At 42.8% G+C, this 17,975-nt stretch overlaps 1 protein-coding gene across 4 annotated transcripts; it reads left to right on the top strand.

Moving 5' to 3' along the window:
- The first annotated feature begins 1,912 nt into the window (after window positions 1-1,912).
- UPF3B (UPF3B regulator of nonsense mediated mRNA decay) lies at window positions 1,913-17,772 on the top strand. Of its 4 annotated transcripts, XM_045050810.1 has the most exons (12): window positions 1,915-2,315; window positions 3,260-3,366; window positions 3,532-3,638; window positions 7,300-7,398; window positions 9,127-9,237; window positions 10,243-10,286; window positions 10,755-10,937; window positions 11,338-11,376; window positions 13,254-13,414; window positions 13,746-14,046; window positions 16,726-16,833; window positions 17,645-17,772. In XM_045050810.1, the coding sequence occupies exons 1-12, from the start codon at window positions 2,160-2,162 to the stop codon at window positions 17,651-17,653; spliced, it is 1,425 nt and encodes a 474-aa protein (XP_044906745.1). In that variant the 5' UTR covers window positions 1,915-2,159; the 3' UTR covers window positions 17,654-17,772. The 4 variants fall into 4 exon arrangements, with proteins under 4 accessions (XP_044906746.1, XP_044906745.1, XP_004000885.1 ...); XM_045050811.1 differs by lacking the exon at window positions 17,645-17,772 and having other exon boundaries at window positions 1,913-2,315; window positions 13,746-14,108; window positions 16,726-16,862; XM_004000836.6 differs by having other exon boundaries at window positions 1,916-2,315; window positions 16,726-17,772.
- Window positions 17,773-17,975: the final 203 nt, after the last annotated feature.

Genomic DNA, 17,975 nt, shown 5'->3' with positions numbered 1-17,975 from the left:
ACAGGCAGGCTCCAAGACGTAAATGCACAGCTAAGCAGTAGGTCAGAGGCAGATACTTAACACTCGGCTTGTGAGAACAGGCAGGTGCTGGAGACAGGAGTGAGTCACAGATCTCAAATACAGGGAAACAGTCTTGTCAAGAGGAAATAGGCATAGGCCTGGCAATAGAGGTTGAGAAAAACATAAGGACAGAGTCAGGGCAATATATTTTAGACGTTGGCAAAGATGGGACCTTGGCCCTGAACCAGCTTTCTGCCTTGGGCTTCTACTGCATCCTTAACTTGATTCCTGGCCCCTGTGGGTGTTTGTGTATCTTTCTAGCTTATCATTTTCCCTTCTCTCCCATTTCTCCTCCTTTTTCCTTAATTGCACATAACATACAAATAATATATTCAATTGATTCTGACTTTTTTTTCACGTTTTAACACCTCTGAAATCAGATGAATCGTGTCATAGTTTAATTGGCAGCATTTTTTTCCTTCTTGGTATATAAAATAATGATGGTCTTGGGGGCGCCTGGGCGGCTCAGTCGGTTAAGCGTCCGACTTCAGCTCAGGTCACGATCTCACAGTTTGTGAGTTCGAGCCCCGCATCGGGCTTTGTGCTGACAGCTCGGAGCCTGGAGCCTGCTTCGGATTCTGTCTGTCTGTCTGTCTCTCTCTCTCTCTCTCTCTCTGCCCCTCCCCCACTTGTGCTCTGTCTCTGTCTCTCAAAAATAAATAAAAATGTAAAAAAAAAATAATGGTGGTCTTAGAGTCAATGGTATCTTTGGTTTCATGAAATACAATGGCTCTCTCATTTAGGGAGCATTTCAAATTTTTCAAATTTTGCATTTTTTTTTCAAATTTTGCATTTTTTTTTTTAAATTTGGAGGGGGCTGAGCTTTATTGAAGTTTCACTTACTGAAAATAATATCCGCCAATTTTAAGTGTACAATTAAACGAGTTTACACAAATGCGTGCAGTCATGTAACCATCAGCACAATCATGATAAAGAGCATTTTCATCACTCCAAAATGTTTCCTGGGGTCTCTCTGTGGTCAGTCCTTTCTCCCTACCCCTATCCCCAAGCAATCATTGATCTGCCATCTAGCACTATAGTTTTACCTTTCCTAAAATTTCCGATGAATGAGATTGTACAGCCTGTACTCTCTTTGCGTCTGGGTCTTTTCACTCAGCATAATCATTCTCCGATTCATTCATGTTGACAGACGTTATCAGTTCATTTTCACTGTTGAGTATTATTTCATTCTGCGGATGTGCCACATTTTGTTTGCTCGTTCGCCAGTTGGCAGACATTTGGATCGTCTCCAGTTTGGGGCTATTATAAAAAGCGAATAATTGACCTTTTTCAAAGCGGGAGAAAGGGTAATCCCATGTAAAGCAAGTGGGTTTTATTTTATTTTCTCCTCATGAAGCATGAGAGAATTCTTTTACTTAAAAAAGGATAAGGGAAACAAATCTCATACATTTTGGTCATATTAGTCCTTTAAATACCAGTGAACGGTGAGTGTTCATTAAGTATCTGTGAATCCTAATCAGGGTAAGGAAAGGAAATTCCAAAGTTGCTCAGAGTACACCTTAGAATGAATAGAAAATACAAGTCTTAAAAAAGAAAACACAAGTCGCTCCCCCAGTGAGATAAACTTTGGATAACATTGGGCTACTTGAGGAAAACGAAGCCTGCAGAACCTATCTTTTGACCTGAAAAACACTAAACTTTCAAGAGTAAAGATTCCACTTACTTACAGATAGGAATACTGACCCATCTGTGGCTCCAGACGCCTGGCTAGGAGGAGCTAGCTGCGTTGTATGCCGGGATTTGTAGTCCTCGAAAGAGTCGTTCTAGCCAAGATGGCGGAGTTACTAATGACGTGCGAAGAGCGGCCCCGAGGGAGTCTGGGCCACCAGGGGATTGGGCTGTGCGGACCTTCCGCCGGCGGGAAGTTAAGACCAGGTGCTAAGACCTTTCTATCAAAGGAAGCCTGGCGCCCTGAAGTCTCGCGAGATCCTGGCCGGGCCCAATGGAACCCGGGGCCTGGTTTATCACTAGGGGCGTTTGTTGGGGGCGGAGCTAGACGGGAGTGGGCCGGGCGTCGTAGGTGCCCGGCGTAGCGGCGTTTAGGCCGAGCTGCGGTTCTCAGGAGCGAAGCCGTGGCCATGAAGGAGGAGAAGGATCACAGGCCTAAAGAGAAACGAGTAACCCTGTTGACTCCCCCGGGGGCCACGGGCAGCAGCGGTGGAGCTTCGGGGGACAGCGCCAAAGGGGAAGATAAGCAGGATCGAAATAAGGAGAAGAAGGAGGCGCTGAGCAAGGTGCCTGGCCGGCTGTTGGCCCGGGAGAGGGCGGGACGGGTCCGCCACCCGCGAGGATGGTTGGGAGTGGGGCCGCCCTCTTTCCCCTCCCAGTCTGCCCCTCTGTTTCTTTACCTGAGTGAAAATCACGTCACCTAGTCTTCACCCACTCGCCCGAGATCGAGGGAGCCCCTGTCGGCCAAGCCCCGGGGTACGAGTGAAGGAAAAGGGAGGGATTCCTAGATGAGAAGGTGGAGATCCGAGCTGTGAGAAGAGTGCAAGAGGGATCGATAGTAAAGAGAATGAGGAATTAGAAGGTTAATGGGGGTGGGGGTGGGGGGGTGGATTATTAAATAGTGAAGGGGCCATCGGGGGTGGGAGTAGTTTGTGATCAGAGTAGTAATGGAGGCGAGTTGAGCGGGAGTGGGGGGATTCATGGTCGGAGGGGGGGGGCGGGGCGGGTTCATCTTATTTTGGGAGCAATAAGGAACTTTTGGTATTCCTTAGCGTTTTGCGTTTTGAATTCTCTATGCTGAATGAGGAAGGATTCTGTTTTAGGATATGTTGGCTGTGGTAAGGGGATCATAAGTCAAATGTTCATGGTACCCACAAAAGACCAGGATTGGCCTATTAATTTCTTGTTACTACATCTGTCGAAAAATGGGTGATAGAAAATGATGCAAAAACCTGGTAAACGGCTGGGTTCTGTTTAACACAACCTAAGATTTTCCTTGTTCTCTGCTGTTCTTACTTCTAAGAGTTTGTAAAAAAGCAACAAAACAAAACAAAAACAAAGCGTTACGATTAGTCTTGACTAATTCTGAACGTTAGAATAATTTTCTGCTGGGTTTTTAATATGTGAGCTCATCCTTTAAAGACCAACTTTTTTTCAGGGCTGGTGATTCTTTCAGGTATGACAGGAAATGGATTTGTACTAATTTTATTTTCCTTGTTCGTTTCTTAAGGTGGTCATTCGGAGATTACCTCCCACTTTGACCAAGGAGCAGCTTCAGGAACATCTTCAGCCTATGCCGGAGCATGATTATTTTGAGTTTTTTTCTAATGATACTAGGTAAAATGAATAAATAAAAGAGGGCGGGGGTAAATGAAAATTTTTCTTTCATTCTTTTTTACCCTTCTGTTTCCATTTGATTTTTGAGCCTGTCTCTTTAATATATGCATACTTGTAATTCAGACACCTGCAAGCACATTTACATAATTGCTTTCCTCTCTGCAGTCTGTATCCTCATATGTATGCCAGAGCATACATCAACTTTAAAAACCAAGAGGACATTATTTTGTTCAGGGATCGCTTTGATGGTTATGTATTCCTTGACAATAAAGGTGAGTCCTTGTAACTGAAGGGGAGTTTCTTTGTCATTTGTATGTTTAAGACAATGTGTGTATCACAGTGTTTTCTCAGTGCCTTCATAGCTTTTCTAAAACTCGGTGATAAAATGTGCAGCATCTAAAGAGTTTTACACATTTACTAAGCTCATTGCAGTCTTATAAATAGATGTGTGACTTTTCACAGCCCTTGGATATTTTTATTAACCTGTTATTTCTGTAGTTTGACCGACTGAATGAAATTGCCACTGTTTTCTCTTCCTGTGGCCAATTTTTCTCGCCCTGCATTAGGCGATCTGTTGTTTTGACTATTTACTAGCTTCAACAGCAATACTGATAAACGGCTCTTTAAACTTGTACAACAAATTTTAAATATTTACTTGTCATCTCACTTCAAGGACCAACATTGATTGATTTAGGTTAAATCCTTTAAGCCAGTGATTCCCAGTTGGGAACGCTGTTCAACGTTCCGATTCGTATTTGTGCTTAAAACATCCAACTTCATGATCTCCCACTTTGTATCCAGGATTCTATAGGGAAGAAAAACTTCTGCCTTAACTCTCTATTATCTGCCACTTGCAACATTGTAGCTAGAGGATATCCAAGCTGCTATTTCCCACTTACCTTTTTTGTCTTTGTAACTATTATAGGCAAACAAAGTATCTTTTTGTTGGACTGTTTTTCAGTATTACTTCAGAGTTGGTAAAAATGAAATCTTTGTGAGGGAATATGCCAGGAAAAGTTGAAGGATTTCCACTGTGTTTCACCAGATTTTATTAATCCCCGTGCCCCCACAGACCCCTGAAACCACTTACTTCTCCACTCCCAACTTTATTCCACTAGATAGCAATGTTTTCCTGGAAACCTGAGTTATGTTTAACTTTTTTCCTCTCTTTTTTATCCCTTATATTTAAACAAGCGATGAATTTTTTCAGTTTATTTTTTAATGTCTCGTTCATCTACTTATTAATACTTTTCAACTGTGTCCTTGCCTCCCAACGCTTAGACAACCCATTGTCTCTAAACTTACAGAATTTTCCTTTTTTTTCATTTCTGTATAAGTTCAGTCTGTTACACTGCCATGAAATTAATGTTTTTGAAAATAGTGATTTAAGACAGCAGTTACGGGGGCGGGGGGGGGGGGGGAGTCCAAATTCCATAGCCTGGTAGTCAGGGTCCTTCATAGGCTGGCCTCACTTCTGGGGTTTTTGTTTGTTTTTTTGATTTTTCAGCCTCTCTTACCACAATTCCTTCTGCTTTAGTCTGATTTATTTATTCCTTTTCAAATATATCAGTTAATAAACTAATCTGATTCTGTATTCAGTAGGATTTCCAAAACCATGCTTCCTCCCTGACTTCTTTGTGATGCCTTCTGGTCATTTCTATTTATTCTATTCTGGCTTATGTCTACATGCCAAAGATAGTATTTTATACCCTTTATGACATCATTCTATAACAGGGGTCTGGTGTATTTTCTTTTTCCAGCAGTCACTTGGGTATTTTTTTACTGAGATACAATTCACATACCATAAAATTCCATGGTTTTTAGTATATTCACAAAGTTGTACAACCATCACCACGATGTAATTCCAGAATGTTTTTATGACTCCAAAAAGGATCCTATACCCATTAGTCATCTCCCCTTCCTCCTCCTGTAGATATTTCCTAGAAACAGATTTATACAATATGTAGCCTTCGTGACTGCTTCTTTTACTTAACATGTTTGCAAGGTTCATCCATGTTGTAGCCTGTAATCATTACCTCATTCCTTTTTTTTGGTACACATTTTTTAAAAATTGTGGTAAAATACACAAAATTTACCATCTTAACCACTTGAATTCTACAGCTCAGTTGAGTACATTCACACTGTGCAACCAATTCCTAGAACCTGTTTATCTCGCAGGACTGGAACTCTATACCCATTAAACAATAAATCCCCATTTCTTCCTCCCCCCAGCCTCTGGCAACTACCATTCTACCTCTATGAGCCATCATTCTGTCTCCATAAAGTTGGCCATTCTAGGTACCTCATATGAGTGGAACCACATAGTGTCTGACTTTCTGTGATTGGCTTGTTTGTTTAGCATGATGTTCTCAAGGTTGAGCCATGTAGGGTGGGTCAGAAACTCCTTTTTAAGCCTAAGTAATATTCCATTGTATGTCTATACTACATTTTGCTTAACCATTTCTCTGTTGGAGGACATTTGGGTTGCTCCCACCTTTTGGCTATTGTGAATAATGCTCCCATGAACGTGGGTGTACAAATATCTGCGCAAGTCTCTGCTTTCACTTCTTTCGAATATATACCTGAAGGTGGAGTTGCTGGGTCATATGGTAATTCTAGTTTTAATTTTTTGGAGGAGCCACCATATTGGTTTCCATAACAACCGCACCATTTTGTGTTCCTACCAGTAATGCACGAGGATTCTAATTTCTTCATGTCTTCGTCAACATTTGTTATTCTCTGTGTTTTTTTTTTTTTCTTTAGTAGCTACCTTTCTAATGGGTGTGAGGTGATCGCTCATTGTGGTTTTGATTTGCATTTCCCTAATGATTAGTGCGGTAATATTTTAATCTTTTCATATGCTTGTTAGCCATTTATATATCACCTCTGTAGAAACGTCTATTCAAGTCCTTTGAACATTTTTCAATTGGGTTTTTTGTTGCTGGGGAGTTGTAGGAGTTATTTATATATTTTGTATATATTGACCCCTTATCAGATGTATGATTTACAAATATTTTCTCCCATTCTGTGGGTTGCCTTTGTACTCTGTTAACTTGTCCCTTAGATAAACAAAAGTTTTTCATTTTGATGTAGTTCAGTTATCGATTTTTCACTTTTATTGACTGTGCTTTTGGTGTCTCCTGGCATATTTTTTATAACAGCTTTATTGAGCTATAATTCATATGCCATAAAATTCACCCTCTTAAAGTATACAGTTCAGTGGGTTTTAGTATATTCCCAGAGTTGTGCAGCCATCACCACAATCTGATCTTAGAAAACATTTCGCTCTCCAAAGAGAAACCCCGTATTCATTAGCTCTCACTCTCCATTCTCCCCCAACTATGCCCCAGCTCTAGGTGGCCACTAATCTTCTTTGTATCTCTCCAGATTTGCCTATTCTAGAGATTCCTGATGTATTTTAAAAAACATTTTTAAATGTTTCTTTTTTGAGAGAGCACGAGTGGGGAAGGGGCAGAATCCAAAGCAGGCCCCAGGCTCCAAGCTATCGGCACAGAGCCCAATGCAGGGCCTGAACTCACGAGCTGTGAGATCATGACCTGAGCCAAAGTCGGACACTGAACCCACTGAGCCACCCAGGCGCCTCTCTGATGTATGTTTTAAACGAACATTGATTTATAGATTTTTCCCCCCTCATATCAAAATATCACACTTTAAAAGTTGAAGTTAAATGATTATTTTACTTCCCTGCCATATCTTTTCGTTATGTTATCAGTGTGAAATTGGGGCTCCTTTGGTAACATACTGATGTTAGTTGTGCCCATGTGATTTGTGCCCTCGTGATTCATTCCCATTGAGAGGCCCTATTCAGTTGACTGCTGTCAAAGGAGGCCTAGAGAATGGTGGGTTGACTCTCTTGTATCCACTTTTGGCTTTTTTGTTGTTATAGCAAGTGTGGTATTTTTTTCTAAACAGGTCAGGAATATCCTGCCATAGTAGAATTTGCACCTTTTCAAAAAGCTGCAAAAAAGAAGACTAAGAAAAGAGATACCAAAGTTGGGACTATCGATGATGGTACAGTATAGCTCTAGTTATGTAATGCTATTGCCCTGGGTTTTTTAAAAAAATTATTACCTTTGTGGGAATTAATTGGATTCCAGTCTTTTAAATAGGAAAACACACAGAATAAAGTTTGTGAGAAATGTAATTCACTGGTGAAAGCTTTGCTTAATTGTCGGAATAGAAGTGGGTTTCCTGTAGAGTTCCCACTCTGGCTGGTGCCATCTCATTCCTTCACCATCAAGCAATATAGCATTGACTGTCGAGCAGTAAATTACCTTTGGTTTGTTGACTGGAAGACAATGGTGAAAAATCAGATGTATCAAACTACAACTCTTTGAGGTCTCAATGTATTTTATGATGATGATGATTTATTTATTTATATATTTTTTAACGTTTATTTTTATTTTTGAGAGACAGAGAGAGACAGCATGAGTGGGAGAGGGGCAGAGAGGGACAGAGACCCAGAATCCGAAGCAGGCTCCAGGCTCTGAGCTGACAGCACAGAGCCCGACATGGGGCTCGAACCCACGAGCCGTGAGATCATGACCTGAGCCGAAGCCGGACGCTCAACCGACTGAGCCACCCAGGCGCCCCTTATTTATTTCTTTTGATTTCCATTTTTATAGAGAGGGAAGGTTTATCATTGAGAGCTGGGATGGAAAATTTTCTATACTTGAGGAACATAACCTAAAGTAGTGGAAGTGGCTAGTCCTATTTTCCTAGGCTTTGAATATGCAGTTAACTGCACACATAGTAATTACATTGAACTGGAATACGGGAACCGAAAAACTGGAATAATTGCCACGTAAGGTAAACTGGATCCAGATTTTGATCCAGATTTTGATCTGTGTAATGTTATGTTGGATATGGACTTAGCTGTAACATTTTGTATCTGATATTTTGGAATCCTCTAGTTTGATTTCCATTACTTGTTATTAGAGTGGGTATTATAAAGAAAACACAGAAAAGATTCAACACACAGCTAGTGACTGATTATATCATAGATTCGGATCTGGAAGACTAGATCAAGTGACATGCCCCACAGTGCACAGAAACTCCAAATACCAGCAATGGGATGACGCCAATGTGTTACCCTTTCTGATGTCAGATGCATCGAGAGAACTCCAGGAATCGTCAGCTCCAGTGCAACATCTAGGACATCTCCCCTCAATATGTTGGGTTTACTTAATGTGTATTTATTTTTGAGAGACACAGAGCACGAGCAGGGGAGGGGCAGAGACAGAGAGGGAGGCAACAGAATCTGAAACAGGCTCCGAGCTGTCAGCACAGAGCCCGATGCGGGGCTCGAACTCGGGAACGGTGAGGTCGTGACCTGAGCCGAAGCCAGCCGCTTAACCGACTGAGCCACCCAGGCGCCCCGTGTTGGGTTTACTTAAAGTGAGGTATGCCCATACAGGAATTGCTTACGTGCCATCTGTAATACTGTGAAGGTCCCATAACGACAACTTGCAGTTCTCACGTAAGTGTGAGTCTGGATTAGGTGGACAGTAACTTTTAAAAGCAAACTACTTAACATGCCTGGAGGTTCTGTTACAACATGTGGTGTCTGTTTATCCCTGACTTGAGTGAGTATAGGGAGTAGGAATTCTGAGAGTAATAGGCCAATAAAGCCCTGAATGGTCTAGTGGGTATGTTTAGGTTTGTTTTTAATCTTCCATGATGTAGAAAGTTTTTTTTTAAAGTCTGCTATATTTTCTGTTTACCGAAACAATTATTTAGATCCAGAATATAGGAAATTTTTGGAAAGTTATGCTGCAGATAATGAGAAAATGACATCTACTCCAGAGACACTGCTAGAGGAAATAGAAGCAAAAAATAGAGAATTAATAGGTAAGTGGGCAACAGGAATTAAGGGCAACGGCTTTTTCATCAGAAGACCTAACTCCTACTTCTGTCACTTGCTAGCTGTGTGACCAGGGGGAAGGCCCTAACTTCTCTGAGCCTCTGTGCTATAAAGTGCAGACGATAATACCTGCCTCACAGGATTATGTAAATGCATCGATAAGATGGGGAAAATGCTCCGTGACCTATTTTAATGCCACATAAATATAAGTAGAAAAAGTTTGAAGACGCGTGGGACGTTTTGACGTCGGCAAGCCTTTGAAGATCGATTGGTATTTTCTGGTAACAAGCAGCTCACGTTCCTGAAAAATATGTGAACTGCAAATATCAAAAAATGAAGTCCGTTACTGCCAAATTGAAAACTCCTTGAGAAATTCTAGTTTGGACATTGGCCCTAGCAGTAAATTGTCACTCTTCTCCCAGCTCCAAACATAAGCATAGCCCCTGACCCAGGATTTCCACTCCTAGGAATTTATCCAAAGGAAGTAGGCTTTCAAAAATGCTAACTACAAGGCTAGATAGCATTGTTCAGGATATTGGAAATTAAATTATTTTTCTAAAATGGATCTTATTAAGGGATGCAGAGTCTAAGCCCATCTCTGATAATTTCCTTAGAATAAATTCCTGAAAGTGGAATTATGGGGACAAAAAGATGAGATATTTTTAGCGCCTTCCCCCAGTTTCTTCCCAGTTGAACAAATTTATATTGCCGTCTGAAACCAGAGACTATCCTTTGCACTTAATTCTCACTGACAGTGGGAATTAGTCCGTTAAAAAACTGCTTGAATTTGGATTTCTTCACTTTTGAAAAATGTATTTCAGACCTTCAGAATTGAAGTAAACTACCGTAAAACTCTTTTCTGATAATGTACTCGTGAACTGTTTTAAGGGGTATAGTTTTCCCACCTTGGGTGGTTGGCAGGGAATGTCAGAAAATGGAATCCTTTCTAGGGGTTGATAAGTATTATTAATAATCTGTTTACATTTATGTAGCTAAAAAGACAACCCCACTTTTGAGCTTCCTGAAAAACAAGCAGGTAAACCTTTTGTTTTTATAGTTCTCTCGATACTTTATATTTTTCACTAGTTCGTAGTCCATAAGCATACGAGCATTGAATTGGGATCCTAGCGGAGAAACAGCTACCTTTTCTACCATGATTCTTTGAAAGATGTGGCTCATTGGCCTCACTCTCTGGCCCTCTCCTTCGTGTTGTTGGGCCAAGGATGCACTGTGCAAACCCAGAGAGTCTTTAGATTATTCCAGAGACACTCCCTTGGTTTCCTAAAAGCCTCTGGAGATACGGCATGTAGGCAACAGTGGGGAGATTCTGATGCTGGCAGGCCCTGGTCTTTATTCTCAGATTCTCGGTGGGGTGGCGAGGGGGTTAAAGTAGAAAGTAGGAAGGAAAGACAGTCCCGTCTAGTGGGTGCCTGCCATAACTTTTGGATTAGGTTTTTGGTGATGATTACCTTGTTTGAAGGCTTATGTGGATGCTTCTTTCCAGAGAATGAGAGAAGAAAAAAGAGAAGAAAGAAGGAGGCGAGAAATAGAAAGAAAAAGACAAAGAGAAGAAGAGAGGAGGAAGTGGAAGGAAGAAGAAAAACGAAAAAGGAAAGATATAGAAAAGCTAAAGAAGATAGACAGAGTTCCAGAAAGGGACAAATTAAAGGACGAACCAAAGATAAAGGTATGAAAATGATGTGAGCTGACTGCATGTTGCTAAAAATTGCATGTACTTCTTTAAATATGCATGCATCTTGTGCCGTTGTAAACGTAATTTTTTTAAATTTGTTTTTGTCTTGGGGGGGGGGGAGGAGGTGAACCAATAGAAATCCTTCCTATGATGCGAATGGTATTGTTTTTAAAAATGCAAGATAATCTAAAAGAATTAAGTAATTTACATGATATTTTTTCATGAAGATCTGTTATGTTTATCACAGAAAATGTTCAACGTTTGGATTATTATTCTCAGTTCTTCATAAGTAAGGGCTTAGGGCTGGCTGGCATGAATTATGGGTTTTATTCAGCTTTTCCTTCATATTTGATACATGAAGTTGCCTCATCTGTTTGTTTTCCACTGTCTTCAGGTACACAGGTTTCTGTTACAAGCTGTGAATCAGAAAAATGTAAGGACCCAAGTACATGATACAGAGCACCTAGTATCATGTCACACACACAGGTCTTAGTTCATAATAAGTCCTTTTGGTGGTGGTGGTAGTGATACCTGTAGAAAACTCCTTCCAACTGACTTGAGTCTTCTTGAAATCTGAGCCATTTTCAATTCCTACCTTAGAAGGAAGCCCCAGTGACTTCCTGATGCTCTGCTGGGTACCCGGAAGCTTTAACAATCTACGGCTAGAGGACAACCATGCCTAAATCGCTCTCTCTTTCCATATGCCTCTCCTAACGGGCTGCCTTGTGGGAGTATTAGGGATAAATATAGCCTGTGTTACACGCTTCCCTTTCACATGATTCTCCCCGTTACCGTCTCTCATCTGCCTGGGGATCTGGGAGCAGCTGATTGTGATGAACGCATCGCACCTAGGAAGAGGCGAGCTTGTAGAAAGCTCCCAGCCTTACCGCTTCCCTTCTGAGGGCGTGGCTGAGGCAGCTCTTGCTTCCAGCAAACTCCCTGGGGAAGTACTGCCTAGTCCTTCAGAGAAAGGGAAAATCTCACGGAGATGGTGGCAGGGTCTCCTCCTCGTACCTCCTCAAAATGAAGCAGTTTATGGCCAGAGCGTGTTCCCCCAAGTCTCTCCTGGGCTCATTACAGGCGATAAGGAGCTTGGGCAGCAGGGTGGGGAGATTCCCATCTTAATTCTTTCCAGCGATCTCTCTCTCTCTGTCTGCCGTGGCACAAGTGACCTGACTTGCTGTTCCCATCAGCAAGGCAGAAGGTTGAGCCAGCCACACTAGAAACTTTCACGATTGTTCTTAATAGAGTAATGAACATCCTGGCTTCTAACGAAGATGTTCATTAGAAAAAATAAGAACACTTCCAATGAAACCTGCACATGGTATCCTCACTACATCGATGCTCCGTAGCGTCCAGTGTGGACTGGCCATTTGCCGTGGCTACGTGCTGCAGGCCTTCATGCTCAAGTCTTTCTTGTGGTGCTTTGCCTCTTGCTTGCTGACTCGTGTGATGCCTTCACCCTGAGATGAACCTTTGTATGATGCCTTCGCTCTGAGACTCGAAATTCTTCTATTCTGCCTAAGAATCACTCTGAATATCCAACACTTGGGGATATTCTAGAGAGGTCTGTGGCAGCGATGGGAGAAAAGAGACTGTTTTGTTAGCAATTTGGACTTCGTAAGGCACGTTTATTTTACAACTGCATTTTGTCATACGTATGTGTGTCATATATATGCATGTGTATGTATATATATGTGACATTGAGCAGAGTTCCTACTCCGTAGAGACGGAACCTCACCGTTCTGTGAGGCCTTTGGATTTTTAAATCGAATGATGAAAATTATGTCTGATCGTACCATCATAAGTGTGTTATTCTCAGGCTCAAGGCAGAATTATTCTTGCAATGGATCCCTCCTTTGGTGACAAAGGTATCGGTCACTCCAAGCACGACAGGCAAACGGCTGTCCAACATTACTGTCCAACAGTAATGATCTGCCCGGCATCTTCGATTTGTGGCCTATTTTCCCATCAAGTTACATCAGTATGCTAGCTGGCTACAGAAGGCATACTTGGAAGTGTGCACTGTTTCACTAAAAGGTTGACCCATTTCAAGCCAAAGGAGTCTTGATCCTATTGCCACAAGTGATTAAACCACCTGGAGTGGATAACACTTTCCACGTTCATAGCCTCCTTTTAGTCAATTACTGCTCTCCGTGCGCTAGTTCTTAACCTGGAAGTTTAAGAGTAGCTGCAGAAAAAGGCCTCCTATAGCCTAAATTTAAATCACTTGGAATATTGTTTTCTCGGGTAGAATCAGAAGAGAATGTCCCACCCTTGAAAATAAGAATACGTTTGTTCTCTTTAAAGCTACTCAAGAAGCCAGAAAAGGGAGATGAAAAAGAATTAGACAAAAGAGAAAAAGCCAAGAAACTAGACAAAGAGAATCTGAATGATGAAAGAGCCAGCGGGCAAAGTTGCACACTGCCCAAGCGCTCTGACGGCGAGCCTAAAGACGAAAAGCCTAAGAGGTCAGTGGCCGAGGGCTCCTTGGGACACTCCGTTTTCAGCCTGTTTCAACGTGCCAGTTTTCCCGCTGTGTCCTGGCCGGTGCCCGAAGGGGGGCGGGAGTGCAGGGGATGAGGAGGAAAGGTTTCAGATATTCTAGCATCTTAGTCTGGGCGAACGAACTTATGGTTTTGTTACTGGTTTTCAAAACGCTCGCGTTTTTTCACCCTGCTCCAAAAGCACAAGGTCACCTGTCGTGGCCGCGTCCTAACCGGAGCGCCTCCGTGCGCGGGAGCAGGCCACAGGGAGCAGGCGGCGTTTGGAGGTGCCATCTGAGATCTGTTCCCCACGCAGGCCCGAAGACGAGGGCGGCCGAGACTACCGGGAGCGGGAGCGGGAGCGGGACTACGAGCGGGACCAAGAGCGCCTCCTGCGGGAGAGGGAGAGGCTGAAGCGGCAGGAAGAGGAGCGCCGCAGGCAGAAGGAGCGTTATGAGAAGGAGAAGGCTTTTAAGAGGAAGGAAGAGGAAATGAAAAAAGAGAAAGAAGCGGTTCGGGACAAAGGAAAGAAGCCGGAAAGTACCGAATCCGTAGGCAGCTCCGAAAAAACTGAAAAGAAAGAGGAAGTGGTTAAGAGAGATCGCATAAGAAACAAGGTGGTGCTTTTTGTTTTGTTTGTTTCCATGAGGACTTTTGCTCTCCTCTCGCACGTGTAGAGGTGAGGGCCAGCTCGCTGTGTGTGGCAGACTTTTCACAGGGGATCTTTAACTGTCTGCAACCTTTTTTCGGTCTCGGTGCGGTCCTTTGATTCATTTCTTGTAGGCATTTCAGACACACACAAAAGTAGAACAGAGAAGAACAAGACACACGCTGCAGCAGTTACCGGCTCCCGGCCAAGCTTTCTACTCTACCCCATCCCTGCCCCTACTGATGCTTTTCGAGCAGATCCTAGACACAGAATTTCTTCTTTAAATACGTCGATATTAGAGACAGAGATTCTTTCTCTTCATAGAACCCCGGTAGCATTTTCACACCAACCCCCCCCCCCCCAACACACACTAGTAAGTCCTCAGCGCCCTACCTACTGCGTTTTTCCCAATCGCCTCATTAGTAACTTCTTGATAGGCTCCAAGCAAGGTCCACCAGTTGTATTGTATCCTTAGGTCTCTTTTAACCTAAACAATCCCCCCTCCCTTTGTTTTCCTGCCCTTTATCTGCTGCAGAAACCACTTTGTCCTGTGGAACTCTCAGCTCTAAATGGCCTATCTTCTACGTTTCCTTGAAAACTGGTAGTTGGGTCTTGGAAAACAGGGGTCGGCCGATTTCTTTTCTGTAAAGGGCCCGATGGTAAGCACTGTAGGCCTTGTGGGCCATATGGTCTCTATCACAACCACTAAGCTCCGTAGGAAAGCAGGTATAGATAATGTGAAAAGAGTGAGTACGGCTGTGTGCCACACTCTGTTCATGAAAACAGGCGGCTCCTCACCCACAGGCCTGAATATATTCAGGCTCAATTTTTGGCGAGAACACTTCATAGATGGAGGGGCGCCTGGCTGGCTCGGTTGGTAGAGCACGCGACTCTTGATCTCGGGGTTGTGGGTTCGAGCCCTGTGTTGCATATAGAGGTTACTTAAAAATAAGATAATTAAAAAAAAAAAAAAGAATACTTCATAGACGGGTGTTGTGTACTTCCTATCGTATGATGTCAGGAAACCTGTGATGCCCGGGCGCCCCGTTAGTGTAATGCTATGATCAATCCATAGCAATTGCATTGTGGTTATGGAATAGGGTGTCCTTGTTCTTAGGGTATACAAGCTGAAATATTTAGGGATGAAGGGTCATGATGTGTGCAACTTAAATGGAAAACAATTCGTACTAGAGGCTGAAAAAGCACATGACAAAACGTTCATAATTGCGAATCCAGGAGAAGGGTACTAGGTGTTCACTATGCAGGTTTTGCAACATTTCCATAGATTTAAAATTTCTCAGGGTGAAAAAATTGAACAAACAACCAATCAGTAGGTTCAGGTATTGTAAGCCTGACCCACGTATTCTAAACATTTTTAGCCTGAAATTCAGTGTATCCAGGAAAGGCAAGATAGACACTTGATCCTTTCCCTTTGTGCACCGGCATTCAGAGTAATGAGTTGGGGTCCCAGCAACTTCTAGGTCATCTGTGAGTTTTGCCTTGTCATAAGAACTTGTGGATTTAGAAATACTTGATGGATTCCAACTTGGTTTTATCAGTTATCATCCTTGTTGACGTTTAAATTGTCCCATCTTTGCACAGCGGGAGCCCCATCATCCGTTTCTTCAAATACTGTGCAGGAATCTTTGTCTGTTTTAACATCTCATCTTATAAAAATATTGAGACATTTTGCTGGAATTATTCAGTTGAGACTAATGCTTTAAGGCTAGCTTTCAGACGCTAGGGAGAAAGGGTAAGGAAGGCTCATGTAATCTTTTTGTTGAGTTCTAAAAAGGACCCATACATCTAAGTTTTCCAGGATCACACTATCATAAACCACACGCATGACTTGAACCGAGAGGTACATGATGACTTTGTTGAGGCTTATTAGGAATTGGAGATCGAAAGAGCCACCTAGAGAGTCTCAACCTGGGGTGTTAAACTGTCATACGTGAATTAAGAAATAACCATGCTTTGTGGCAAGTTGCATGGGGTATGAGCTCGTAATTTCAGGGGGGTCTTCACTAAGACTTTGCATTGTTTTTTTTAAGGTTTTTATTTATTTGAGAGGGAGAGAGAGAGAGAGAGAGAGAGAGAGAGAGAGAATCCCAAGCAGACTGTGTGCTGATAGCTTGTCTACTGTGGGTCTAGAACTCACAAACTGTGAGATCAGGACCTGAGCCGAAATCCAGGCGGACACCTAACCGACTGAGCCACGCAGGCGCCCCAAGGCTTTGCCTTCTTCATTTTGGTTTTCCTCCTAAAACTTTGCTATGCGGTAGCGAATGTTAAAGTCCGTTTACGGATGAGGAGGAGAGACAGGCGATGGCTGAGGTTTCTAAGTAAAGAAAATTCAAGCTAATTCAGCTCATCTTGAGATGGTTATAAAAATTAGACTTATCGGAAACTTACCCTCAGCGTACACAATAATACTTAATAAACGGTTGCTCTTCTTTGGAGAGAGGGGAAAGGAGGCGGGAGGTGAAAAGCAAGTTAACCATCAACGCTGTCGTGTCCTGTGCCCTCACGTTTCTGGTCTCGTAGGGGTTGTTTCGGGGTACATACCAACCTATAATTCGTGACTCCGAAGACCCCCTGGGAATGTCTGGCGGCGATGTTGTGACATTAACATTTCATTTTACTTTAGGATCGCCCGGCAATGCAGCTTTACCAGCCAGGAGCTCGAAGCCGAAACCGACTCTGTCCGCCTGATGACGGCACCAAGTCTGGAGATGCGGCGCTAGAAAAGAAGCAGGAAAGTGGTATTAGCCATAGGAAAGAAGGAGGAGAGGAGTGATGAGTCCAAACGGCCTTAGGTGTCCTGACTGTCTAGGCAGCCAAAGAGCACGTATTAAGCAATCCAGAAGTGCCTTCAGGGCAAAGGAATAGAGACAGAGGAAGGGATCGCTGGGCTGGTGAGGTACACTGCAGAGGAGTACGTTCTTTTTTTGTTGTTCTTTTTTTTTTTTTTTTTTTTTTTTGCGTCCGAGCAGGAGCCCGGTTGCAGGTTCAGGTTGGAAATACAATTTCACTTTCTTATGCAGTTCCTACAAAGTCATTTTAAAGTGTCAAAGATGAGGGAGGGGCCACGCAGGGCGGTTTGCAGGCGGGAAATGTCCCGTGAGGAGTTAATTAGGTGCGACCCGAGGAGAGTGAAAAAAAAAGACAGCTCGTTCTGTAATCAAAGGTTTTGGTCAAACCCTGGATTGAACTTTTCTGAATCCGAGTGGAACAGAGTCACTGTGAAGTCTTGTTCAGATCTAATTACATTCATTGTCGGTGATAACTGTTGACCGCGTGGCGTAGACGCAACGAGCATGTAAATTGTCGTACAAGGACAGTGAAGGGTATAACACGTTTGCGCCTGTGCAAAAACTTAATTGTGTCGTGTCTATATCCTGGGTCCTGAAGTTTGGGGGTTAGCTGTAGTTTTTTATTTGCTTATGTGAGCTTAGCGCCAAGAGTATTTTTAAACCGCTCCTTTTTGCCTTTAGCGATTTTGATATTAATGAGTCAAATTTAACCTGTGTTTGGTTCTTGACAATCGAGTCTTTGTTTTATCTTAGGTCCGATGATCTGAGGGCATACCCTCTCCGGGAAGGAAACCGCACCAATTTCTGTTCCTGTCAGATAGCTACTTTTAGTCCTAGCTTGTTTTGCATTGATGTCAATAAATACCAATATCACTCAAGTATGAAGCTGAGTGTTGGGGTTTTTTTTTATTACCTTTAGTAACTAGCGATTAATTTGGAGAGATGAGCCTTTTGATACTGAATTCACCTCTCGGGAATTTTGAAGGGGGACGAGCGGTATTCGCCTCTGCCTTCGCCAGCGTTAGGCCTCTGCTTTGCCCACCAAGGTCAGATCGTGGTTCGCTACTCTTGTTCCTCAAGAACC

Source organism: Felis catus, chromosome X (assembly GCF_018350175.1).
Source record: "Felis catus isolate Fca126 chromosome X, F.catus_Fca126_mat1.0, whole genome shotgun sequence".
Classification (NCBI taxonomy): Eukaryota; Metazoa; Chordata; class Mammalia; order Carnivora; family Felidae; genus Felis; species Felis catus.
The sequence above is the reverse complement of the archived record's forward strand: the minus strand, read 5'-3'. Positions and strand labels throughout refer to the sequence as shown.

Bases quoted from the DNA above. Each gene is read 5' to 3' on its own strand.
- UPF3B (XM_004000836.6), top strand. From the start codon at position 2,160: ATGAAGGAGGAGAAGGATCACAGGCCTAAAGAGAAACGAGTAACCCTG. The intron at 7,399-9,126 runs GTACAGTATAGC...ACAATTATTTAG, and splicing joins AGTTGGGACTATCGATGATG to ATCCAGAATATAGGAAATTT. The intron at 9,238-10,242 runs GTAAGTGGGCAA...ACATTTATGTAG, and splicing joins AAAAAATAGAGAATTAATAG to CTAAAAAGACAACCCCACTT.